This window comes from Pipistrellus hanaki (genome assembly GCF_964339955.1).
Source record: "Pipistrellus hanaki genome assembly, chromosome: 5".
In the NCBI taxonomy this organism is placed as follows: domain Eukaryota; kingdom Metazoa; phylum Chordata; class Mammalia; order Chiroptera; family Vespertilionidae; genus Pipistrellus; species Pipistrellus hanaki.
This window is the reverse complement of record NC_140507.1, coordinates 65,741,101-65,768,774: the sequence shown is the minus strand read 5'-3', so window position 1 is coordinate 65,768,774 and position 27,674 is coordinate 65,741,101. Positions and strand designations below refer to the sequence as shown.

Sequence of the window (27,674 nt, the reverse complement as noted above, 5' to 3'; positions counted from 1 at the left end):
TGCCTTTCGTGCACCTCTTGTTTTTCAAGTCTTTTAACCTCAAAATAATCCTTATGCCCAAGTGGTATTGTTAGGGGTGGCCTAGCCTGGCACCCTTCAATGCTAATGTGCTCTAATAAATAGACTGAAGCACATACTGCCTAAATATAAGACACTTGGTTCAAGGTGAAGTTCTTGTTGCAGGGAACCTCTGTTGTAGGCAGTCATTTGGAAAACAAGGCTGGCAGATGCTCCGTCTTCACTATGGAGCCTTAAAGGTTTCGGTGGCATTGGTGGCCTCCTCTCCAATAGAAAGAGAACAGCGAGGAGGCGTGGGTGCTCTTTTGAACCCCTCTTCCTCATCATCCCTGTCACCCCCCGCCACCCAGTGATGGCAGACTTCACTCTTGCTCACATTCCAGTCTGGATTTGCTCTCATAGCTCATCGAACTCCAAGAGAGTCTGGGAAACACAGTCTAGCTGTGTGCCAGTAGACAGTTCATGGTCTCTACCACCACGGGCAATCCAAACTGCTGCACCCAGGGCAGTAGGATCTACTATTAGATGGTATCATGTTACTCAAAAGTAGCTATCAGCTGTCAGCCAGAACCTTTGGAGCTACTTAGCCAAATCCCTTACTTTTTAAAATTCTAGAAAAGTAGTGAATGGTTCTTAACTAGTTCAAGGGATATTATGAAATTTTAGAAGCCTGATCAATAGTGACAGCAAGTCTAATCTATTCATGTCCACAAATAGTGAGACTTCCTTAAATTATCTGGTTGGTTTCCCTTGGTGTGGTCATTTCACAGTAGGTGCCCTCCGACCTTGTCCCCACCTCCCAGCTCCAATAATATCTGGGTAGTCAGGATTGGAGGTACCTATGACCACACCTGTGTCTGATGGTCTTTAAACCACCAAAACCTGCCACCAGTGGAGATGTAGGAATCTTCTTTAGAAGTTCTAAAAAAAAAAAAACCAAAAAAACAAAACAACAACAAAAAACACCCATTGCTTAAAGACAACATGGCATCCCTAAAGCTATGATAGATCTAATTCTATAATTTGTTCAGGATAATCTGGCTGTAATTCCTAATATGACATCTACTAATTTCAATTCTAAGGCTAGATAAAGAGGTAAAAGCACGGGCCATATGTAAAATATTTGACCTCAAAAAGGAGCAAATTTCAGTTTCTGGGAGGCTAAAACCTTAAAGGTAAATTGTCAAGGCTAAATCTACATTATTTAAAAATAAAGCCATAAGAAAGAAATATATAAATGATAGGAAAATTAACAAAAATAATTAATTTTTATTAAAAATGTAAATGTGAATAAATCTGGGCAATGGTCAAGAGACAATGGCATGGACTCTCTCTCCAGCTGGGAGGGTTAGCAAAGCTTGAATCAGGAGCACCATCCAGGAAGCCCTCTGCCCTGTGTCGCTAGGGGCACTGACTTCTTCTTAGGAAGGCTGGAAGCCTCAGGTTGGATCAATTTAGGACTCTCTGGAAGACATTCTGTACAATAAGAGGAGGTTTTCTTCCTTAAAGACCATAAATAGAGAAATGCAATGTCTACTGCTTTTCATCCAATAAAAACATTCATTGAGCACTCACTGTTTCCACGATACTAGTTTAAATATTGTGCATGCAATTATCTCATTAATAGTCACAACAACCCCATGAAGTAGATTTCATAATCTCCATTTGGTGGATAAGGAAACCTCAACAGGAGAGTTTAAGTTTCTTAAAATAGAGTTTAACGTCAAGGAAGCAGTAGAGCTGGAATTCATGTGTAAGCAGCCTGATAAAAGATCTCATGACTTATCTGAATTATCTAATTCTTCTATCTATGGTGTTTCTGTTAATCTCTCTAACCATGTCCATCTTAGCCCATGAAATAAAAAATTTTTTTTTAAATAATTGTTACAACATGATTAAGCCAGTGTAATTTGCTAGTATCTTCAGGCCTCTTGGGCACTGCTTTAATATATTTTTAATGCATTATTGATATATTGGTGAGATATATCTATTGACAAGAAAATAGCGTAGGTTTCTTTTTTTTGGATAAAATAATTTTGATATATTCATATAATGAATACTAATCAGCAATAAAATGGAATAAAGTACTAATAAGAAGCAGCAACATGAACACTGGACCCAAGAATATACTAGTACAGACAGTGAATCTGTTCATATGAAATTCTAAAGGCAATGCTAATCAATGGTAACAGAAATCACATAAGTGGTTTCTGGAACAAGAAAGGTGTTGGGGTGTGGGGATTGCCTGCAAAGGGGTACAGAATTCTGGGGAGGTAGAAACACACTTTATATTGATTTGGATGGTAGTTACACAGGTGTGCACATACATTTGTCAAAAACATTTAACTAATATGCTTAAAATATTATATGTAAATATTATTTCAAGAAAGTTGACTTAATAAAAAAAGACAATTGGCTTAGAAGAGGTTATGCATTTAGAAAAAACAAAAATTCCTCCATCTCTGTTTCCCTGTCCCCCAAAATGTTTTCTTTTACAGTATCTTTCTTAAGGTCTATGGATATTTCTTGTGGAGCAAATATTTCAAATAAAAAATAAAAAATTATTAATATATAATGAGTTAATATGACTGATGATAAACCTCTATATTTTAAATTAAATGGGCAAAAACATAAACCTGCAATTCAGAGAACATATAGAACAAAATGGCTAATAATCAGGAATAAATGGTCAGTCTCATGAGTAATCATGATGATGCCAATGAAAACAAAAATAAAATTTAATGTGTAACCTATCAGATCAAATCGTCCTGACTGGCCAGAATGTGGTGAACAAGGATTGTCAAATACTGCTAGTGTATGTGAGCCACTGCTTTCATCTTACAATTATGTTACTAAACCTTCAGTGGAATCTTGAATTCCCCCCTCCCCCATTTTACACACAGAGTAAAGCCCTGAAAATATTTGGGGTGCTTACCAAAGTCTCAAGTCAAAACATGCCATTGAGAAGAGCAATTTGGGGATTACAATTCAAGTTCCATTTGGCTTTCTTGGCTAACAGCTTGGTTTATCATATTACCCATCCCTGGGTGTTAATTCTCTTCTTACCTATCTAAGAGCCAATATTTGAAACCATAATAAACAGTTTATCTTTTTTCTCTTCTGCTTGACTCAGTACCTTTCACCAGTATGAAGGGAGACACCCTTCCTTCTTGATGCTTGGCCTCCACACCTGGTGCATTTACACTGTTTCCTGTTGCCAGGACCAACCTGGACAGTCTCTGCTACCTCTCTGCTCACCCAGGGCTTTGTCCCTACGGTGCATCTCAGAGAGAATATTAAAATGTATTATCTTGTATTATGTCTGCTCACCAAGAGCTTCTATCCTTTCCATAATGAGATTAGCTTGACAAAAAATTCAGAATGTTATAATAGTAGAAGATAAATGTGTGGACCTCTCTGGCTGCACACTTTCCTCAAAAATGTTACCAACAATTTTATACCCTTGAAGTTATAGCATGTTGGGAGAGGTCAGCCAACCAAAAAAGTCTGTGAGAAGTTCTGGAGTCAAATTATTTTTTCACCCAGTTTTATGGGGGTATATTTGACAAAATTGTAGAAAAAGTATTTCCAATGTTTGCTTCCTTTTGTTTTCCGAACTTTCCTTTCTCACAGACTTGACCTGTGCCCGTCCTTATGCCCTTCCTCTCCACCCCCACTCCCACTCCCCGCTCACTCAATTAAAGGCATAGCTGTGGGTTACATTCAACACAACCAGTCTATCATTATGATCTCTTGCACAGATTCAGTGAAGTCCTTCACTGTCATAGTAAAAACCTTGACACACTGGTTTGGGCAGAGAAGTTAATGAGTAATGACCACTGACGCAGAGTAAACTGAGTATCAAATGCAATTAATAAGTTTAACAAACAGAGGAATAAAGTGGAGAGGGATTCCTCAGTATGTTGAAGGAAGGGAGTGCTCCAGTCTGGAGGCCCAGAAGTTGTTCTGATCATCATTAACCACATAGACATTTCGGTATGAGTTTTTATTTATAAACATAATATGTAAACCTGCCCTCATTTTGCCTCATTCATCCTTAGCTATAAAAAAAAAAAAAAAAAAAAAAAAAAAAAAAAAAAAAGTTGGAAGGAACAACAGAAAATAGTGAAGCTGGTTTAATGAGATAATTAAATGCTTGTGTTCCCATAAAACATCCCATATGAGTCAAATATATTTCTTAACTACTTAGTTGCTAAAAATGGTATGAAGGACAGAGTAGTTGTCACAGGAAAAAGACTCTGTAAACCTGCTTTCATCTGCCTCCATACTCAGCTACTGAGGTCTTGGTATTTGGGGAGCATCCTCTATGCCTCTAAGTCACAAAGTGACATTTTGGAGGAGATCCCATGAAAGTCTTATTTACTCTGAGCTGAAAACATTAGAATCTCAAAAGAAAAACACTTGAAAACCATATATTTTTTTTAGCATGTCTTAAATATCAATCCAGGGACACACCCGCTTGTGTTATAAGTTTTACCTGAAACTAGAGGCCCGATGCATGAAATTTATGCAAGAGTAGGCCTTCCTTCCTCCCCCTCCCCCGCCCTGCTGGTACTGGCTTCTCTCTGGCACCCGGGACAGGGCTTCCCTCACAACCCCAGCTTCGTCCGAAAGGCCTAGTCTAATTAGAATATTATGCTCTAATTATTATAGATGATATCATTAACTTGCAGTTTGTATTAAGGTGGAAGTGCTAAAATTACTACTTTAAGTAACAAATTCAAGTTAAATGTATGTTGAGTATTTACAGAAAAAAAAAAAAAGGAAGGGGAGGGCATAAAAATAAGTAGGCAAAGTTTCCACACCAAAATCTATGTAATCAGTATCTTGTATCAATATGGCAGGACGAAATAGAACAGCACAGGCCATTTAAAGAGAAACAGGACATTGAGTTGCAAGGTCCTGGGACCATAGCCTGAAGAGCAGTGGTTGGACTGAAATGTCACAACAGACCAGAATTTTCAGGCAAAAAATATTGATCACCTTCCTTCATCTTTAGGCTAAAAATAAATCATGCTGTTCTACCTCTGCATATATACTTGATACAAGGCACAGGGGCTAACAGAGTTAGCAACTGCTGAGTCCCAGGCTTTATGATAAACTGTTGGCTCTGTGATATCACACTTAACTTTTCAAGTCCCTTTAATAAAGGTCAGTTTAAAAATCTTCAACATATAGTTGAACAACTAATATCCAACCAGCTTCATAACTTGGAAAATATGGTGAGAATTAGCAGTAGTAATAAAAGTAACTTTATTCGCTCTATTTTAGTGTATGTCATGAATGAATGAGCCTATATTTCTGGATCTTAATTGGTCAGATGAATCTGTGAGCTATCTTTCTTGCTTAGTCCTGGCACAGTTCTCCATGGTGTTCACTTTGTAGTCTTATGGCATAATATTATTAAGAAGACAGACTGGAAGGAATAAGTAAGAAAGATTAAATAGTTATAAATTGACCTTTTGAGGAATGGATAAATGATGTGGTTTCCTAGCATGGGAAATGAAAAGACTACTAGGTAATATCTTCTAGGACTTATGCTGCATAGATAATGCCTAAGGACTTTGTTTGTATGCAGATTCTGACTCAGTAGGTCTGGAAGTGTCTCCTGAAATTCTACTCCTGAAATTCTGATTCTGGTCCTTGAACCATACTTTGAATAGTCAGCCTCCAACTTGCAGAGGGATCTTCTTTGAGGGGCTAGGAAACTCATCTCAGCATAGGCAATGACTGAATTTTTAGGAAGATGGATTTTGGTCGAACATTAGAAGCAATTTTCAGGGAATTAACTATGTTAATTCTTAAAGTGACCTTTCTGGAAAGATTTTTGTTATAGAAATGTAGTTTTATGAAAGCTCATGTCACTTTTTGTGTTCAGTCACACTTCAGACATTATGGTATTTGTTATGGTGAAGATGAGATTGAGGGTAAAAGCAGCATCAGATAATGTGTCCTGTTATGTGGGAAAATCACATAATGGGGAAGTCCACCAGTTACTTTGGTCAGCTTTCTGCACGAACATTGATGAGTAGATTTTCAGTAGTTCTCCTTTTTTCCCTCGTATTAGAGAAGTGATGGTTAAAAACGGAAAGATGGGTAGACTGTTTTGTGTTTTTTGGACGGTAAAGAAATGTGAGGAATTCAAATTTCTGCTTTCTGGCACTGCTACTGAGTTTGAGTTATCAGGGAAAGATCATTATCCTTAGATTCTCAATTTATTTTTCTAAGTTGAATTTCTTTTGCACTTCTATATAGTCGATTTTACAGGGCTTCTCTTTATTTAAAAGAAAATGATGATATAGTACACTTGCCCCATCTGAGAAGATACCAGTTTTTAAGATATTTTTTTGAGCTTTTTTTCTTCTATAAGATGTAGGGATTAAAGTTATCTCTTTTAAATATGGGTAGAAAGAATATTTAAGATAGAAAAATAAATATGGAAATTATGTTTTATTTTTCGAAATGACTTTCTTACATACTTCTCCTATAATTACACATGTAATTTCCAGGCATTTATTTGTTTATAATTATCTCATCAGTCTATGGCCATTTGGTGTTATTATCCTTAGTGGTTATAGAAAATATGTCTCTGTCTTATGGGTAGACTCTCTCCCTCTATTGATTTTTTTTCTAAACATATAGTTATGATAGACCTGTTACTCATTAGACATGTTATAGTTTGAAAGCCTTTATATTATTCTATAAGTAAATTTGCACCATGATGGGCCTAGAATAAGTATTGAAAAATGTGTACTTTTAAAAATTCATTTTTAAACACAAATAAAAGATTTTTCACAACATTAAACAAAATTATATTTCTTTAGAGACTACTTTCTTATTGTCACAATTCTGTGCTTTGTTGTTACTCTTAAGTTCTTTAACAGTCAGACAAATAAGTTCCTGTCCATATGGGAATTAATTTGCAAAATTTAAAAAACCCAAATTAATTCCAGAAACTAATTGGTCCTGTGTCATTCTACTGGCAAACCTTCCCTAAATTTGGATAGAGTTGATCTGGCTGTTCTGTCAGTGAAGTGCTACCCCCCCTGTACCTGGGATCCTCCCATTGGTTTTACACATTTTAATAGAGTATATTTAAATACTACTTCAGTATATTTTGTACTTGAAAGGTACTATTCATATTTCTTAGATAAATGCACTTTTATAAATCCTTTTGAATTAAGATTAGCAACAGTTCACAGCTTGCCAATATTCAGTAACTATTTCAAGTTAGGATTCTCTACCAGATTTTAGTGGCATTTAATTAATATTTTTATAAAAAGAATAACAAATAGCAATGCTTATTATTTTCCAGACCTTGATTTTAGTATTTTATGTAAATGATCTCAAACAAAACTCAACAGTAATTACTATTCCTATTCCAATTCACAGAAGTAAAACACAGTGTCATAGAGCAGTTATCCTTCCAAAGCTAACATAACTCATTATGGTGGATTCAGGATTTGAACTCAGCCAGTCTGACACCACTGTGCTGTAATCCCTCTTGATAAACTTGATTGAGAGGACATTTTTAAATGATTAAATATTATAAGAAGTAACAGTCTGTTGAAATTTATTGTGGTGACATTGATTAATAAAAGTATATAGGCTTCAAAATGTATAATTCTATAATATATCATATGTATTATATATTGAATTGTGTGTTCATTTTCCGTTACTGTTTATTCCCCTTTACTCTCTTCTACCTCTCCCCAGCCCTCTTTTCCTTCTGGTAATCACCATAGTGTTGTCTGGGTCTATGAGGTGGGATTCTTTCTTTCTTCTCTCTCTCTCTCTCTCTCTCTCTCTCTCTCTCTCTCTCTCTCTCTCTCTCTCTCTCTTCTTTCTTTTCTTTCTTTATCCCTTCACATTTTCTCAGTCTCTTTTGCTTAGTCACTTTCCTATACCATAGAGGACTGCTCTGTATAGTTGTGTAGGTTGTAAACTGCACACATTAGGGGGCGCTGTTTATGCAAACTACCACTCGAATCCATAGCATACACACTTGGCACACTTAGCACAATTCTCCGTGTTGACCCTTATTACCAACACCAGAACACATTTTGTTTGAAGCACATAGGAACATTATATTTTGGTGTGTGGTTTAAGGTAAATAATAGTAGTATGGTTAACCAATACTGAAACTAAACCACAATAGCAATAATGCTATACTTGTAAAGAAAAAAAGTGTCTTAAGAATCAATAGGAAATGTTTGATTTCTGAACATTTTTCACCTAACTAAAATTTTGGATCCGGTTGATCTGGCTTGAAAAAAGGCTTGAAAAAGAGTTTTTCTTCCTCCGTGTATTATACCCTTTCAAAGCAGCAGACTGAGGTAAATAGTAAATCTCTCAATTGAAAGTCAATTGAGCTGCTTGAACCTTTCACCTTCCTCCCCAAACAACATGAGCTTCAGCACCTGCTCCAGCTTCTCCACAAACTACTGGACCGTGAGCTCTGTGCAGTTAGTTGCCAAGACATCGGGCCCAGCCAGCCAGAAGCCTGTCCAGTGTCTATGCAGGTGCTGGGAGCTCTGGCTCCCAGATTCTTATGTCCCACTCCACCAGCGTATGGGGTGGCTGGGGGCCTGGAGGATTGGCTTCAGGGATGTCCAAGGATCTGGAGAATTACAGGGATCATCCAGAGTGAAAAAGAGACTATGCAAAATGCCTGAATGATCGCCCGGACTCCTCTCTGGAGGAATCTGAAGACTGATAATCAGAGACTAGAGAGCAAAATCTGGGAACACCTAGAAAAGAAGGGACCTCAAGTCAGAGCCTGGGGGCATTATTTCAAGACCATCGAGGACCTGAGGGCTCAGATCTTTGCAAGTTCAGTGAACTAAGCCCACATCACTCTCCAGATTGGCAATGCCCATCTTGCTGCTGATGCCTTCAGACTCAAGTATGAGATGGAGTTGGCCATGCACTGGTCTGTGGAGAGTGGGATTCAAAGGCAGTGTGATTGATGATGCCAATATCACTCTGCTGCAGCTGGAGACAGAGATTGAGGCTCTCAAGGAGCAGCTACTCTTCATGAAGAAGAACCACAAGGAGGAAATAAATGGTCTACAAAACCAGATTGACAGCTCTGGGTTGACCATGGAGTTGGAGTTGGATGCCCAAATCTCAGGACCTCAGCAAGATCATGGCAGATATCTGGGACCAGTATGAAGAGCTGGCTCAGAAGAATCGAGAGGACCCAATCTGGTCCCAGTAGATTGAGGTGAGCATCACAGTGGTACCTTGCAGACCACTGATTTAGGTGCTGCTGAGACTGGTCACAAAGCTGAGACATATGGTCTAGTCCTTGGAGGTCAACCGGGACTCGATAAGAAATCTTAAAACCAGCTTGGAGAACAGCCTGAGGGAGGTGGAGACAGGCTATGCCATGCAGATGAAAGGCTCACTGGGATCCTGCTGCAGTTGGAGTCAGACCTGGCCCAGCCACGGGCAGAGGGGCAATACCAGGAGTATGAGGCCCTGCTAAACAAAGTCAAGCTGGAGGCCAAGATCACCACCAACCAGTGCCTGCTTAAAGAAGAGGAGGACTTCAACCTTGGTGATTCCCTGGGCAACAGCAACTCTATACAATTCCATCCAAAAGACCACCACCCATAGGATTGTGGGTGGCAAAGTGGTGTCTGAGGTCAAGGACACCAAAGTTCTGAGGTGTTAAGGCAGCAGACATGGGGCACCCCTTGGGGAAACAGGAGGCCAAGAAGAAGTTTATATTATTGGGGAGTGGGAAAGAAAGTCATTTGGCAAGTTGGGGAAAAAACATTGCAGATCATTAACCCACCCTACCTACTGGACATATGAAAAGCAACAACTAACATCTACATGTATTATGGAAATAAAGAAAAGCTCTCTAACTAAATTAATTGCAACTTGCCTAAATAAAATAATTGAAAAATATAATTCTTTTTATTTATCATATCCCCAAAAGATCCCACATATCTATCAGCAGGTGAATGTATATATTAATAAGTTTAACTTTACAGTGAAATACTATTCAGAAAAGAAAAAATGTGCTATTGATACACACTACCACATGGATGATTCTCAAAATTATTATCCTGAGTGAAAGAAGTCAGACAAAAAAGAGTTTCACTATATGACCACATTTATATCAACTTCCAGAAAAAGCAAACTAATCTATTGTGACACAAAGCAGCAGGTCGGTGGTGGCCTAGGAGGAGGGGAAAGGCAGGAGAAAGAGATGACAAAGGGACATCAGGAAACTTAGGGAATGGGTATGTATGCCTATTATCTTGATTGTGGTTGTGGTTTCATGGGTGTATGCATATGTCAAAACTTATATTGTATGTCAGTTATACCTCAATAAAGATGTAAAAAATATAAAGAGAAAAGGATGCACAATCTCTGCACATCTGAAATTAATTTATGCAGCTTTTGATCTGTATAATATCAAAAAGTGAAACAGCGCAAGAGTAAACGTCTTTGCAGGATAGCAGTGAAAATGTCATCGAAATGTTACAACAAGATTCATAAAACCAGGTGGCATTTTGAAAATGCAAACAAATCCCTTCTCTTTCTGGCTGCATGCTCCGTTCTACCTTTAAAGGAAAATGTATGTCTTGTGCTTGCTTGCTCCTTAACCAGAAACAACACAACAGTACTTGACATATTGCCCGTGTGTGACTCCTTGAACCGGTTTGGGTTCAGAAGTTCAGTGCCTACGCTTACGTAACAGAAATTCATTCCAAACTCAACTCTAACAACACTTAGGAGCAGCATCCCTGTGCTTTTTGTGGCTGCTTCAACTAGCCTATCTCTGATGCAGGTTCACACTGCATTTCCTGCAGCCCGTGACCACCGTCCCACAACCACACTGCCTTTGTCTGAGAAACACTTAAGGAGAGGGTAAGACAGCCACTAGCTTCAAAGAACAAGAAGCGGCAACGCCTGGTGCGACTATTTATTGCCTTCATCTCAACTCCTAGTACACCTGTGTACACGGTGCAGGCATCGTCACTTCTTGGTGACTGATATCGCTGAACTTAACTTACACATTTACTTAACCTACAAACAAAACAAAACAAAACAAGGAGGGAGCCACCTGCTGCAGTACTTAGAGATCACTGGGCGGACGCACAGTGTGTGAATTACCCTCCTCAGGATTTGAATTGCTCTTGGCAGGCACCCAGGGAGTGATTAAGGTCTGCATTTATTGCTGAACTTTGGCACAACATGCTCAATGGATTGGTGGTGCTCTGGGACTAGTTAGCTGGGTGGAGATGAGAACGCCTCAAACAGAATAATTGAACATTATTAGCATGACTTTGGATAGTAATATCATTATAGTAATCAAGGATCGCTGTCTCTTGACTCAGAAATCATGGATTTTAAAAATGTGAATATGAGTTATTTCAAGGAATTAGATTAAAAAATGAAATATACAAATAGCTATAGCTAAAAAGCTTACTGTTGATTAGATGGAGAATTGACAAATAGGAGAGATTGGCTTGATAGTAATAGTTACTATAGTAAAATGAGTTTTTCTTGCTGTTTTATTGGGGGGGGGAGAATTGGACTAGAAGGTAGGGGAGAAAAGATGCAATCCATGCTACAGCACTGCTTTTTCTCCAGACCATGAATTTAATTATATTTTTGATTAGCTCCTATTGCCTACATGCGGAAAGTTAAGCAAATTCTAAAATTGTTTGAATTCTGAACATGATTATGAAAGGAAATGAATTAAAACCATAGATGCTCTAAATTCCACTTAAGCAATTTAAGCCTCTTCAGCCATTTGGAAACCTTTAAAAATATAGACTTAAAGACTGAAAATGAGATGGTAATTTACTATATTTAAAGATGATTCTCTCTAAGTTTTAGATAACATTGACTTCTCTTGACAGAAAGTCAGGGAGACAGAAAAAGTTATATATTGCATTTGATTGCATCCCTCAGCTGTATCTTACCTACAGTGCATTCTGGGCAGTGCAGTAGATAGAGATCATGGAAGGAGTGACCACGCTAAGACGAGTGAGTTCTACAAAGTGTCTGGTGATTATTTTAGTGTATTTTTTAGATTAATTTAAAAATGAACAGGCAGCCGAAACCGGTTTGGCTCAGTGGATAGAGTGTTGGCCTGTGGACTGAGAGGTCCCAGGTTTGATTCCGGTCAAGGGCATTTACATTGGTTGCGGGCACATCCCCAGTAGGGGGTATGCAGGAGGCAGCTGGTCCATGTTTCTCTCCCATCGATATTTCTAGCTCTCTATCCCTCTCCCTTCCTCTCTGTTAAAAATCAATAAAATATATTTTAAAAATAAAATAAATAAAAATGAACAGGTACAAATTATTCATTTGCATAGCAATTATTGGGTTTCATCTGCTTATTGTTTAATAAAATGGTTTAAATTTGTTGTTTGTTTCAGGACTCATGCCAGTTGCACAACAGCCTGTTTATTGTGCTTCAAAGCATGGCATCATTGGATTCACACGCTCAGCAGCGGTGAGGATGTAACAACCACAATATCTCCTTTTCTCTCTGTATATATGTGTAGCATGCATTCTACATAGTCGAGGGGAATAAATTAAGAATTCAGTGCATCTGAGTAAAGTAAGAATATTATAGTTCAGTCTTTATTATGAAAACGTTAGAGGCCTGGTGCACAAAATTCGTGCACTCAGGTGGTTCCTCAGACCAGCCTGAACCCTCTACAGTCCAGGAGCCCTCAGGGAAAGTCTGATTGACAGCTTAGCACTGCTGTGGAGGCTGGAGAGGTGCCCACCACTGCTGCTATACTCACTAGACATGAGCCCAGCTTCTGGCTGAGCAGCGCTCCCCCTGCGGGAGCACACTGACCACCTAGGAGCAGCTTCTGCATTGAGCAGTGCACATCATAGCAACTAGTCATTCTGTCATTCAGTCAATTTGCATATTCGTCTTTTATTATATAGGATAGTTTTAGATCACATAAAAGACCAAATAAAGAATAGATCATTTTATTTTTTTAAACATTTTTTGCTGATTTCAGAGAGGGAGAGGGAGAGAGAGAAACATCAATGATGAGAGAGAATCATTTATTGGCCACCTCCTGCATACCCCTTACTGGAGATCAACCCAAAACCTGGGCATGTGCTCCTGGCTAGAATCAAACCTGGGACCTGGCACGTGCCCCTGGCCAGAATCGAACTGGAGTCTGAATGATGGCACTCTATCTACTGAGCCAAACCAGTTAGGGTAAGAATAGGTGATTTTAAAATGAAGTAGATTCTGAACATAGATGTGTTATTGAAAAATATTCTAAGACTAAATAATGGGAAGATAGTTTTTAATTTTAAAATTTACTCCAAATCTAAAGAGTATTAACTTCAGCTTTCCTTAAAGAGAATTTGCAGTGTGCTCCAGCCATTACCTGTCACTGTGTGAGAACATAGGGATGAGCAGAAGGGGTGGGGTAGGATTCACTGAGTAGTCAAGGAGGATGTCTCCATGGAGCCCTAGCATGTAAAGTGTACACAGCTTTAAAAAAAATTTTTAGACCTAATTGACCATGTGCATTGACAATGCAGCTGCATGGCTTAATGGTTGACCTATGAACCAGGAAGTCATGGTTTGATTCCCGGTCAGGGCATATGCCTGGGTTGTGGGCTCAATCTTCAGTTTGGGGTGTACAGGAGGTAGCCGATCAATGATTCTCTCTCATCATTGATGTTTCAATTTCTCTCTCCCTCTTCCTTCCTCTGAAATAAAATTTTTAAAAAAATATAATGTAAAATGCCTTTCATAATAACTGGGGGGAAAAGGTAGCTTAGCTGAAGCTAGATAAGCAAGGGAAAGTAGGATGAGAAATGATTAAAAATGTAAGCAAGAGCCAGATCAAGAGGGTTTATGTGTTGTAGTAATGAGATTTTATTGTAAGTGAAACCATCAATGTATTTTTTACACATAGGAGTGACAAGATCAGATTTCCATTTCTACAAGATCACTCTGACTGCTATTTAGAAAATATGTTAAGAGTACAAATATAGAAGAAATGAGGAAATTGGGAGGTCTCTGCAATAGTTAGCCTAGATGAGATATAGAGAGAGTCCAGACAGATGAAGAGAAAAATATTAACAACAGAAGAAATACTAGGATAAAGAAAACAGATGTGTGACCAGAAAATTTTCAATCAGAAAAGATAAGAAGCTCTCACAATCCTAATTTAAATTCACTGGAAATTTAATTTGCCAGGCTTAGTCTTTAACTCAACTTTGAATGAACACATAAAAGTATTAAAAAAAAAATAAAAAATGACCAGAAATCTCATATTTACAATTACAGTACTTGGAACTTATATAGTCAACTCTTATTTCTGATAGTTATGGTCTATAAGGTCACTTTTAAACACTGAATTAGAATTTCCTTACAGCCTCTGGTCACATTTTGGTCAATTAATATATATGTGAATTTCTGTGTAAAGATACCTTACTTAATATGTATTGTATTGATGTATTGTATTCACTATACCTCATGTTTGAGTGAAGCTCATCTGACACACGTATTTTCTCTGTAAGGCCTGCTTGGGAACACTAGATATCAATTCAGCACTATGCTTGGGCGAAGGGGCATTTTAAGTAGCAAAATCACAAACAAAAAGCACAAAAATAAGAAAACATGGACTAAATGCACTGTGAAAGGGAAACTTGTTTATAGTTAGAAGAACTGAAACAAGAAAACAGACTATTATTCTGCTGAACCTCAGTTGGAACATTGGCATTGGGCAACTTAAGTTTCTCACTGCTCCGTGGCTTGTCCACAAATGACCCCAGAAGCTCTAGGGAATTTGGGGATTACAGATTAACTTTACCAAGTAAGAAAATGGAATCCCCAAATAATCAACTACATTTTGTTTTACAGCTGGTTCCAATAAATCAATGGGGTGAAAATTAAGCCAAAGATTGTCAGTCTGAAAATACTGAAATTTGTCTTCTAGATAATTGAGTATCTTTAGAATCAATCGAAGTCTTCAAACTTTCCACTAGCAGTATTATTTAAGCAACTATTCCGTTAAACAACCCTAATCTTTGAAAGAAGGAGTGTTTACTAGATAAGAGCAGTTTAGATAATTAAGCATTTTCAAGGGCTTTCCAGTAATATTCATTTTAAAAATTTAATTAGGTGAGGCTTTCCGGAATTAATTCAACACTTTAGATACATGTTCTTTTACTTTCTGCTATGAACCAACTTTAATATTGTCATTTTTATAAATCCAGAAGGATATCTAACTAGTATTTTTCACATCAGAGCCTTTGAATAGCTTTAATTATCAGTTTTTTCCATGCTGTGCATTTGCAAGATTAACAAAAACTGACACTTTCTTCTTCCAATTGGCAGATGGCTGCTAATCTTATGAACAGTGGTGTGAGAATAAATGCCATTTGCCCAGGCTTTGTCAATACGCCCATCCTTGAAACCATTGAAAAAGAAGAAAACATGGGACAATATATGGAATTTGCGTGCCATATCAAGGATATGATGAAATACTATGGGATTTTGGAGTGAGTAAAGCTATACCTTTTTTAATTTGATGTAGCAAAGCACTATCTATACCTGGTTATAATATAGATAAGTATAGATAGTGCTTTGATAGCAAAGCACTATCTATACTTATCTATATTATAACCAGGCCAGTGGGGAGGGGGGCAGTTAGGAGCCAGCAGTACCAGATTGTGAGAGGGATGTCCGACTGCTGGTTTAGGCCTGATCCCTGAGATTGGGCCTTAACCGGCAGTTGGACACCCCCAAGGGATTCTGGATTGGGTCCAGACTGGGCTGAGGGGACCCCCTCCATGTACAAATTTCATACACCGGGCTTCTAGTCTACATATAAACAATAAAAAGGGGGAGGGGGAATAAAGTTTTAAAGTTGAGAAACTAATGCAAAGTTTGGTTTTGGCATACTCTGGGAAAGAAAATATCTTTTCTGGGTTTCTGAATATAATGTGTTTATATATTATGAATTTTGCTTAAAAATATAGACAATGCATTATTAATACATTTAGCCACAATCAGGCATAGTGTGAAAAGGTGATGTTTAGTTATCTTTGGAAGCAGTGATTCCTTATCTGCCTAAATTCCAAGCCATATTTACTTATACTCTTTGTGAAATTTCATATGGCCCTCTAACTTGAATCATTTTTATACTAAACAATGGATCAACACACGTGTTTGGTGAACATTGTCTGAATTAGAGCAGTCAGATTTCACAGTCAAAGCTATCATGCTGAGGGAATCAGACCATCTGGGATCAGATCCCGACTCCAGTTCTGACCATGAACTTCTCCATCAAGCTCATGCAAAATGGGGATAATATTAAAACAAACTTAGAGGATTTTTGCAAGTTCACAAATAAGTGATCCATCTAAACTACTTAAAACAGCAACAGATTCAATAACATACATGCAATAAATGCTAGCTATAATTCTATTTTCACTCTAATAACATTTCTGTCTGATAAGTCTAAGATGTACTGGTAGGAAAAAGATGAGAAAATAATAATTTTGTCAATGTAAATAATAAATAAATATTCATAAATCTTTCCTATCAAAATGATAGCAGGTTAAGGCTTGGACATCTACTAGTTAACTTATATAACTTAGTTAATATCTAATTGAATAAAACATGTTTATTAGCTGCTTGATGAACATTCACTTATTGCATTTTAAAGGTAGTAAATTATTCAAAAGTAACTAAAAGATAAAGTGAAAACTATACCTTCATCTTTAGTTTAAAGCACCAGTGTTTCCTTTCCTTTTAGCCCATCAACGATTGCCGAAGGATTAATAACACTCATTGAAGATGATGCTTTAAATGGCGCTATTATGAAGATCACACATTCTAAGGGAGTTCATTTTCAAGACTATGAAGCAACTCCACTTCCTGTAAAAAATCAGTGAACATCTTATATATCAGCCGTAACTGAAAATAAGCACAAGTGACTTGTCTTCAGACCATATCTTCATTTGAATACGACTTTCAAAGTGAAATGTTAATGTAGGACACTTTCCTTCATGCATTTGATGTTTATTTTTTTCCTAAATGATTGGTTAAATATATAGATTAAAAACATTAGGAACTGTCAAAAATATGATTTGAATCAAAGCAAGATTTTGATCCTATGGTCAAGGATATTAAAAAAAATGTATTTAAATTTGTGGTTCATAAATACTGTTTTTCAGAACATCATTTTAAAGGGGATACTTGAATTGTTATTTAAATCAAACCAGATGTAAAAAAACAAAACAAAAAAAAACACACGCCTCATTTTGTTTCCATATTAAAAGAGGGAGGCCACTGACAATGGCAACCTTTTAGTAACAACAGCTTTTCCTTACACACCAGCTTTCAGCCGAACACTCAGCTTTTATAGTTGTGGCATATTTAGCAGAAGGCATTAAGGAATAAATTACAGTGTGCATACAATCCCAACTGAAAATCTGATGTACAGAAAGATGTCAGAATGTAACTGGCTGAGTTGCTGATCCACCGTTCAGCTTCCCATCTGGGAAAAGCGTTTTTTACCCTCCTTGCTTACTTTAAAAACTTTAATTGAGTCCAAAAATCTCAGGAATGAAATTTGTAATAGATACAGCAGAAAAGATAGTTAGTGCTCCCAGAGTGTTATATTTAAGATACACTTATAAGAAAACAAATACAGATGTAATTTTTTTTCAGACTACTTCTCATTTATTTTTACTAATTTCAAAAGTGCCTTCCTTTCAATGAAACTCCCCCCCGCCCTCATTTCCAGAAGTTGCTTAGTGTTCTATGTATAGCTAAGAGAAGTCAATTTGTTGCAGCTTCAACTGTAAATGTTTTTGAATGCTCAGAGCCATAATCACAAGAGGTAAAAATAGCTGAGGTGTATTTCTGTTTTCCCTGTCAGGTCTTTTAAGAAGGGATCATTAAGTGCACCTGCTTTGGGTAACCCTATTTACAAGCAATAATTAAAGCTAATAATAGTGAAAGCACAAGATTTCTAATTCAATCCTTTCCTCTTATAACTTATACAAAATGCAAAATGTAAATGTTGTATGAGTGATTCACTGTGTCTGCTGACTCCAGAGCTCCCAGCTTGGAACAAAATGTATCCACTTGAGATTAATAAATATTTCCTAGAGGTCCTGAAGTGTTGCCATATCCTGTTCTGTTTTAATTCTGCTATAGAGTACAAGTGGCCTTCACTTTTAAAAGGGAATTTGAATATGAGTAACTGTTATCTAGATCTTCACATAATGTATTTTAAAAACCACCAAGAAATGAACATCAGTGAATGTCTAATAGAGATAAGTTGTATAATTAGCAAAACTTTGTTCGTACCTTATGGCAGTGACCAATCAGTGGGCAATGTGGGTACTATATGTGGTATGTCACTTATTGTGTGTATTTTTCTACTGTGATGTTTAAAGTTGTAGCTTAAGCTTTCTTTTTATGGATAATTCTCTGTATTGCTAGCCTTCAGTATACTTTGTACTTTGATTTTTTTTTCAAATTAATAAACTATGAAGACATTTACAACTGAGTAGAACTAAAAAAATGTGATTTATATTTTTAAAAGTTCTTTTACATTAAAATGTATCCTCTATAAATAGCTTTAAATAAATCGATAATGTTATGTGATATCTCTATATGCTGGTTGAGGAAAAATATAAATATTAAATTGGGGGGAGGTTTAGTTCCCCTATTTGTATTTTTCAGTGAAAATCCTAATGTGACTAATATATACTTTTTAAATGTCTTTCTCCTATAAAAGAAATAGAGCTCGCAGAGCAGCAAAACTAAAAATGTGTGGGCACTGAAAAAAGATTGAGATTTGCTATTGACATTGAAATGTCCAACAAACTTCTTTTTCAATATGACAATGCTCTTAGATACTTAAGTATCATTTAAGATACAAGTGATGATGATTGTAAATGATTTCCATCTATGCTTTATTTATTCATAAATTTAGGATGCAGAAGAGGTCTGAAAATGCACATTTTTAATAAAATCTAAAGTCATTCATATACTAAATATCATTTGATGGGTAGCTTTTTTCTTACATTAGAATTTCAAAAGGCACATTTACTGGTGCACTGGAAAAGGTGATTGGAGCCAAGGTCACAAGGATGTCATCCGTCCTCCATCTCTGTCCTCTGGTTGGCTTCCCTCCTAGGCAGCTTTCTTCATACGATGCTTCCAGGAGCTACAGCCTGAACCTCTCCGACCTCCAAACTGGCAAAACAAGAGCTTGTTTTTGGCAACAGAGCTCATTTGCCTTTCTTAGCTTATGTGCAAATTACTGAGACATTCTGTGTAGTCAGAGAGATACCAAACAACATGCCTTCCCCAGAGCTGGTAGAATTGGAGGATGCTGAAGGACACGAAACATGGGCTGGAAAGCTTTCTTAGTCCAAAGGGCTTGCATCCTATGGACTAAGAAAAGGAGAGGAATAATTTTCAAGAGGAAAATGATGCTGCCATTACCAGAACAAAAACCAGAGATAGCCTCTGTAGAGGAAGACAGAGTGAATAACAGATTCGTTAGGCCTTAATCCTTTAGATAAAATTTCACAGACTATTGGGGTTCCTATAACATGCCTAGATCCATATGTATCACGTTGGATAGGATACGAAAGAAGAAAATGAATAAAAAATGCAGCAGGCATACATGTTCCTGCTCATGCATATATGTTCATGCTCATTCTCCAAGTACAATATATTTCTTATTGTGGGCCCAAGCGAAAAGGGTTCAAAAGCTACTTATTTTAACATTGACTGCAATCACTGCCTCTAGACATCCTTCATTTCTGAATTTTTGACTGTTACCATTTTAATTATCTAGTTCCATTCAAACACTTCTAATTCATCTTACTAAAATTACATCATCAGCATGTAGTTACACTAAATTATAATAGGGCTTTGTAAGTTTAAATTTGAACCATTAAACTATTCCCCATCCCCAGTTTTCAAATAACACTGACACACATATATTCACTCATTCAACAAATAATTATTGAGCAATTTGGGGGCAAAATTTATATACACAAGTTTTAGCATAGAGTGTCTTACTTAAATATTAGTGCAGACACATACTGATTAAGGTCTGATCTGGAAAATGGCCCTGAAGTCTGAAAAAATCTATTGATTACAAAAGTATTAGAGCCTGGCCAGTGTGGCTCAGTGATTGAGCATTGACCCATAAAGCAAAAAGGTCCCTGGTTTGATTCCTCATCCGGGCACATGCCCCTGTTGCAGGCTCGATCCTCAGTAGGGGATGTGCAGGAGGCAGCCAATCTCTGTTTCTCTCTCATTGATGTTTCTATCTCTCTAGCCCTCTCCCTTCCTCTCTCTCTCAAATTAATTTAAAAACACTTTTAAAAAGTATTAGAAGAGAACTAAAGAGCCAAACATGGAATGATGGCATAACCCAGTGTCAACTGGAAAACAGAAATAACTAGGTATTCCATTGCTGAAAATGATTTATTCAGGAAAAACAAAGGATTGCACTCCAGGACATGCAGACATGGGGAGCCACTTGCACACGCTGCCCCCAGACAAAGATGCAGAAGGAACCAATAGGAAAAGAAAGTCAAGAGGAGGGGTGGTTACAGCCACAGAGCTCTATTATAAACATTGAGTTCTTCTTATACAGTTCTCATGATGACATAGACTGCTCTTATTTGAAATTATACAGGATGGCCTATTAAGTGCAATCAGGCAATGAAAGGAAAAGGCAATGTAAAAATTGGAAAGGAAAAAAACTATCATTATTTTTAGTGGACGAGACTATTAATACATAGAGTGTCCCCCAAAAATATATACACACTTTGAAGGATTATAAAGTCAGTGTTTATTAACATACAGTTCATTTTCAAAATTTAAAATAATCTACAGAAATGAATAAATTTTTTTTTGGTCAATGACTGCTTTCAAATCAATGACCATTCTGATCCAGGCCCTGCTGGTCATGTGAAGCAATGGAATTGCAAACATCAACAATCATTTTGTTTGGTATTTGTGGGCCCTCAATTCATCGACCATAGCTGGTTTTATACCATAAGCTTTATCGTTTATGTATTCCCATAAAATAGTCTAGTGGATAAATTTTCTTTGTTCAAAGCTTAGTCTGGCTTCAGCCATTGTTTAAATCAGTTAAATTTAGAATGGAGTAAAAATTGAGTTATCAGCTTTTAAAGTGTATACATTTTGGGGGTGTTCCCCAAAAAATGTATACATACTTTGACTAAATATAAAGGCAGTGTTTGTACTTCGACTGCATTTTCAAACTTCCAGTAGCATTTTAGGATAAATCTCCTTTGTTCAAAGGTTAGTCTGGCTGAAAAGAAAGAAACACCATTTGAGCCATCAGCTGTTGAAGTGTGTATATACATTTTGGGGACACCCTGTACAAAAGTACAAGAGGTTTAATATTAGAATTCATGACGACTTCAGCAAGTGTTATAGATTAAAAACATGATAATCATTCTTTTTTAGTTTCTCCAAACAAGAGGTGGAGTCTATTTTTCCTCTTGAATATGGGCTGGCCTTGTGACCTCCTTTGTCAAAACAATGCAGGAGAATCAATATTGTATGGTTCCGGAAGAAGCTTTTGTATGCATGTGTCTGCTTTTGTGCTTGAAATCCTGCCACCTCGTGAACGAGCATGAGGAGAGCCTGCTGATGGATGAGGGACCACATAGAGAAAAACCAAAACACTTTTTAATTGCCAGCTCCTAGCCAACCCAGCAGCCAGCAGCAGAGATTGAGTGAGCCCCATAGGAGATTAGAGAAGGCTGACTCACAGCAGCAGAACTAAAGTCTCAACTAAGCCTAGCCCATATTGCCAACCCACAGAGTTGTGAGATACATAGTTGTCTTAACCCACTATTGTATGGGTTCTTTATAATGCAGAAATTGCTAACTGATGCAGGAAGGCTGTGAAAACACAAGATATTATAGGAAAAAAGGTGAAAATCCTAAAACAGAAAAAAAGACATTTATAATAGAGCATCGCAGAAACCGGTTTGGCTCAGTGGATAGATACAGGGAGGTATAAGGGGTCATGAAAAAGGAAAAGGTGTGAGGAAATAAGATTTCTTATAAGAGCAATGAGAATCATGACTTCTAGGATTAGAAATATATGAAAACAAAAAGTCAAGAGGGAGCAAAAAAAAAAAGCATTCTAAATTATTTATATTTTCTGGGATTTGGTAAAAACCACTAAGTAATGTTAACTATTAAGAAATCAATAGTGTTTAATGTAAGATATAAAATAATGTATAAACCAGTCAGAGAAAGACAAATATCATATGATCTCACTTATATGTGAATCTAATGAACAAAATAAACTGATGAACAAAACAGAACCAGAGAATGGATACCTGGAAAAGACTAAAAGATGTCAGAGGAGAGGCGAATGGGAAGGACTGGATGAAAGAAGATGAAGGAATTAGCCAAAGAACATATATGCACAGCCCAGGGACACAGTCCGTGTGGCCAAAGCCAGAGTGGGGGGCGGGGGGGGGGGGAGACCAGGGCTGGGTGGAGGGGGGCAAAGAAGGAGGGAATGGGAGAATCTGTAAGAGCGTCAACAATGAAAATGAATTAAAGAGAGAAAAAAATTCAAATAATAATAGTTAAGTCTAAAGGTTAGAAAGAAGGGGGAAAAATCAGTATTTATAATGAGTGACCCAATAGAAAACAAATAGGTGCATAAGTAATGGAATTGTAAATGCAATCATCTTTACCTCTCTCCACAACCCTCAATGGTTTCCCATTGCAGTTGGAATAAAATTTCACCTGTTTTCACTCCCCTTCTGTCGATTTCTCTCTAGGCTTAGCAGCCTTGCTGACCCTGGAATGTGTCAAACTTTCTCTCCCCTCCAGGCCTTTGTGCTCATTCTTCTAATTAGATGGGTGTTTTCCCACATATTATTGGCTCTAATATAACCTCAGTATGACCTCCTTTTACCACTACTCTAAATTAACCTATTTAGAAATTCTACCCTAGGTTATCACATGGCCCTTGTTTTTATTTTTATCTTTGTAAGATCGATTCTCTGAATTTATCTCTGCTATTTTTTTTAACTTCATATGATTTTTCTACTCTACCACAATATAAGCTCTATTCAAACGAGGACTTCATCTGTTTCAATTCATAGAACTTGGTGTGCATGAAGTAAAATGAATGAGTAAATGAATGAAAGAATTGTTAAATGAATGAGTGAATTAATGAATGAACGAATGAAATATCTATTAAAAGGCTAAAGATACTTAGCTGCCTTAAAAATATATAAATTTTCTGGTTTATGATTTTTAGTAAAGATATTTTTCTCTAGTAAAATTATATATCTATATTTTCCCTGCCTGAATGGTATGGTTTAGAGGTTGAGTGTTGATCTATGAAACAGGAGGTCACAATTTGATTCCCAGTCAGGATACATGCCAGGGTTATAGGCTTGATCCGCAGTGGGAGGCATGCAGGAGGCAGCTGACTGATGATTCTCTTTCATCATTGATGTTTCTATTTCTCTCTCCCTTCTTCTCTGAAATCAATAAAAACATTATATATATATATATATATATATATATATATATATATATATCCCCAAATCAGATGTCAATATTTCCACTCTTCTTTGTATTGATCAGATGACTCTGCAATATTATGTTTGAGTTTAAGTATCACATTTTAAGAGGGCTTAACTATCTGGAGTTTACGTTTTGTTTTAAGTGCAATGGGAGAAGTATACAAAACTTCAAATTTTTGAGTTGTTGTAAAGAAGACAGAATGGACATAGTTTTCTCCAGTGAATAGAATTATTAGTAATTGGAGATTCAAGGAATGTGGTATGAGGTACCATCAGAATTAGTATACTCTAAATGACATTATATTTGCCCTGAAAGCAGAAAATTCATTGATCATTGAAATGGTTGAGGCTGACAGCCACCTATTAGGGATATTGTACCAGTACACAGCATATCTGTGTAAGTGGAAAGTTTGACCAAAGGGCTTTAAATTACTTTTAATTTTGTTTCTATTCAAGTACTATATAATGGTCCATGCAGTTAAGTTTATATCAAGTTAATAGCATTCACAGTAATTCTTCCCATAATCAGAAAAGGTCAGTATGGTTTTCATCCACTATTTTGCTTTGTTCTAACCTTTATTAATATCCAGTTTCTCCTACTTAGTTAATATCAGGGAATTTTGGTAGAAGGCTTTTCAGAACTGTGTGGACCTACTTTTCTGCTTCTGCACTTGCTACCCCCTCTTGTACAGCCACCAAGGTATGAACTTCCAGCCTCTGGTGAGGACGTCTTTAAAGAGTCACAGAGGCCACCCAAGTTTGGATCAGCCCAGTGCTTATTTTATTTAGATTTCATGTCAAAGAGCTTACAGTATGTTAGTTGATGAATGGTCTGGGCCATCCTTCCTGTCCATGGGAATGGGTGTGGGGAGATTTCCTTGGTAAGGAGGATGTTTGGAGTATAAGTTTTCTTAAGTAAATTTTATCATCCCTATCTGATGGCCCTTAAAATGTTATCATAAGATTTATCTTTTTTTTCTTGGGGGGGGGGGTATCTTCTCTTCCTATATCTTATTTACAAAGGATTTTGTAAATGTACAGGAGTGATACAAGCAGACACCTATGGTTTTATGAAGGCAAACATGCTGCTATTTATGAAATTGAGTCAGAAAATTACATCTTTCTTGCCTAAAATCTTTTATTCTTCCTTGTCCTTTTTCTCTGATCCATCCCAAAGTCGAGTTCTCACAACATCTTACATGTGCTAAATGTATTTTGATTTTTATCATAACTCCTTTCCAGCTCCCAGCGTCTGTCCTACTCAATTAACCCTAACTACTATGTTGGTGTAATCTAGCACATGCCTCTAAGTGGTTCAGTCCCCAACTCACTTCTGCCTCCTATTTCCAAAGACATAAAGTCCAGCCCTCCAGACAATCATTCCAGGCCTTACACAGTTAAACCACAATTCACCAGCCCCACCTTATCAGGGCTAATCCTTATCAAATTACAGGATCCCCGAATTCCAGCTCTAGATTTTTCTTACTTTATCCCTCGTTTATCTTTATCTGTAAATTTTCTTGGTAGATAGTAGGAAAAAGTGCAAGGGGAATGGGTAGGATAGAAAATCTGCACATGGAAGAAAATTAATATTAGGGGTGGGGTAGGAGGGTGATGGGCCGTTTAGGGTAAAGATAGTAGGAAGAGACTTGGATGAATTTCAGGGAAATATGTTTTTCATATTTTGCCTAGTATAAACGCATAAGGAATACATTTTTTAAATTTAATTGTATGCGTACAGATGTTTACAATCATTGTTGATTTGGACTCAATGGAACAATGAATACATTTTTCATATGATAATCATAGTACCTAACACAGAACAGCAGGCCTTTCCAGGTTGCCAATAGCTCATGGATGCATAGTAAGTGCTTACTTATTACTTGCTGGTTGATTTGAACTGTTTTTGAGTGTGTGTGTGTGTGTGTGTGTGTGTGTATGTCAGGGTATCAGCCATAATTCCAGCCAGTTCTTTTTACTTGTGTTCTAAAACATCACACATCCGCCCCAAGGTTGCTGGGTTTCTGGGTTGCTCTGTGTCTCTCAATATCATTTTATGCACAATGCAACAGAGCAGTGATTGATCTCTGCTTTCCATTATCTTTTTTCATCTTATTACAAGTTGTGGTGAGTGACTAATGAGGAATGCTGAACTCCAAACAGTTCTGTTTCTTGTCATTGCTGTAAAATATTCAAAACTCTAAAAACTAAGCAGAATAACTCTATTTGGAGAGCTCTTCACACACCTAGACAAACATAAAAACATAACTTGATGAGTAGAAAGCCAGGCAATCTCTAATAAAACTTTCTTTTTTAAAAAGGCTACCCATTTTTTGAGGTTTCTAAGGCAAATGTTAGTGTCTCTTTTCATTACCTCCTCTTGGCTACTTGAGCATTTTAGAGTAGAGAAAAGGCTGAATCATCCCCATAGTCATTTTCAATCATGAGCTTCACTGAATCCATCCCTATTGGTGTTCTTCCCCTTTAACATGGAAACAGACAAGAAAAAATAGGGAAACTAGCCCTTCTTTAAACTTAAATATAGTCAATCAGCTCTTGTATTTCAGCTTATGAATGACAAATCAAATTTTTTTAAAATATATTTTATTGATTTTATACAGATAGGAAGGGAGAAGGATAGAGAGCCAGAAACATCGATGAGAGAGAAACATCGATCAGCTGCCTCTTTCACACACTACTGGGGATGTGCCCACAACCAATGTACATGCCCTTTACCGGAATCGAACCTGGGACCTTTCAGTCCGCAGACCGACGCTCTATCCACTGAGCCAAACCGGTTTCGGCACAAATCAAAATTTTAACGATGTATTAAACTGCATGTTAAAAACGAAAGTAATGAAAAACATTTTTATTCTTCCCTGCCCTACTAAGGAGACAAACTTGTTTTACTTTAATTTAGTGCTCTTCTAATCTAAAACAGTCATTTCCCCCAAAAGAAGGAAATGTTGTGAGAAAACTTAATTTTGTTGAAGCTGTTATGCAGGGTATTTACTGAGTTAAGTTTTAAATTTGATTTAGTTTTAAATTTCAACTACATTTAATATTATACGTTCTAAGGATACACAATAGTTCTACCTTCGATTTCCCATACATTTATTGAATACCATCTTGTGCCAACCACAGTACTAGACACCAAAGAATTAATGATGAAATAGTCCCAGGCCTGATTTCAAGAGGCTCACAATCATGTTTGGGAAACAAATATGTACAGGGGGGAAAGTCATCATTCCATGTTACAAAGATTATGAAATACTTATGGGTAAGGATGATGGAAAAAGCATAATGGAAACTCTGCTTGAGGGGTGTTAAGAAAGGAAAAGGCTTCATACAAAAAGGAGACACTTGAGCCCAGACTTGAAAGATGTTTAGGAATTTGGGGGGAAGGTGTTCCAGGGAGAGGAAAAATGTATAATTGGCTCAACAAATGATAATTATCAGTTCCCTGAGAGTTCACTGTACAACTTAGGGTTGAAGTTGTCTGAAGCTTTATAAGAGGCTTGCACTTTTGTTGGCCAATAGGGAAACTTCCATGGACGTTGATAAAACGTAATATGAACAAGTTGGTGTTTGAGAATATAATCTTGGGGTGTGGGGAGGGTTCAGAATGGAGTAGGTAAGGGCTGGCCTGAAAGTCTGGATAACTCAGTGGAGAAATATTTCAAAATTCCACAGGGGAGATGGTAGAGGCCTCAATAAATGCAGTAATAATGGAGATGAAGAGGTAAACATGGATAGGACACAATTAGGAATCAGAATCAGCACTGTCACTTGAACAATGAGCAGAGAAAAGGAGGAACCATTATCGGGTTTTCTAGATGCAGTGTACAAAGTTTTACAACAGCAGCAGCAATAACATTTATTGAGGACTTAACTCTGTTCTAGACAGCAAGCCAAACACTTCCTTTCAAATCTTATAACAATCTTATAAGACAGACACCATTATTATCCCAATACTACAAAATAAATGAAGTGTAAAATGCTTTGGGGAGATTATTGAAATGTAACTGCAATTCCAGCAACCT

At 37.1% G+C, this 27,674-nt stretch overlaps 1 protein-coding gene and 1 pseudogene across 2 annotated transcripts in view; both read left to right on the top strand.

Moving 5' to 3' along the window:
- Positions 1–18,312, top strand: part of HPGD (15-hydroxyprostaglandin dehydrogenase) — a 28,052-nt gene extending 9,740 nt beyond the window's left edge. Inside the window, exons 5-7 of the mRNA XM_084885387.1 lie at positions 12,447–12,523; positions 15,395–15,558; positions 16,818–18,312. Of these exons, the coding sequence (XP_084741513.1) occupies positions 12,447–12,523; positions 15,395–15,558; positions 16,818–16,956 (380 nt within the window). The 3' untranslated portion in view covers positions 16,957–18,312. The remainder of the gene's footprint in view (positions 1–12,446; positions 12,524–15,394; positions 15,559–16,817) is intronic.
- Positions 8,337–9,809, top strand: LOC311623406 (keratin, type I cytoskeletal 18-like; annotated as a pseudogene). The gene has a single exon. The product of its transcript is annotated as a keratin, type I cytoskeletal 18-like (transcript).
- Positions 18,313–27,674: the final 9,362 nt, after the last annotated feature.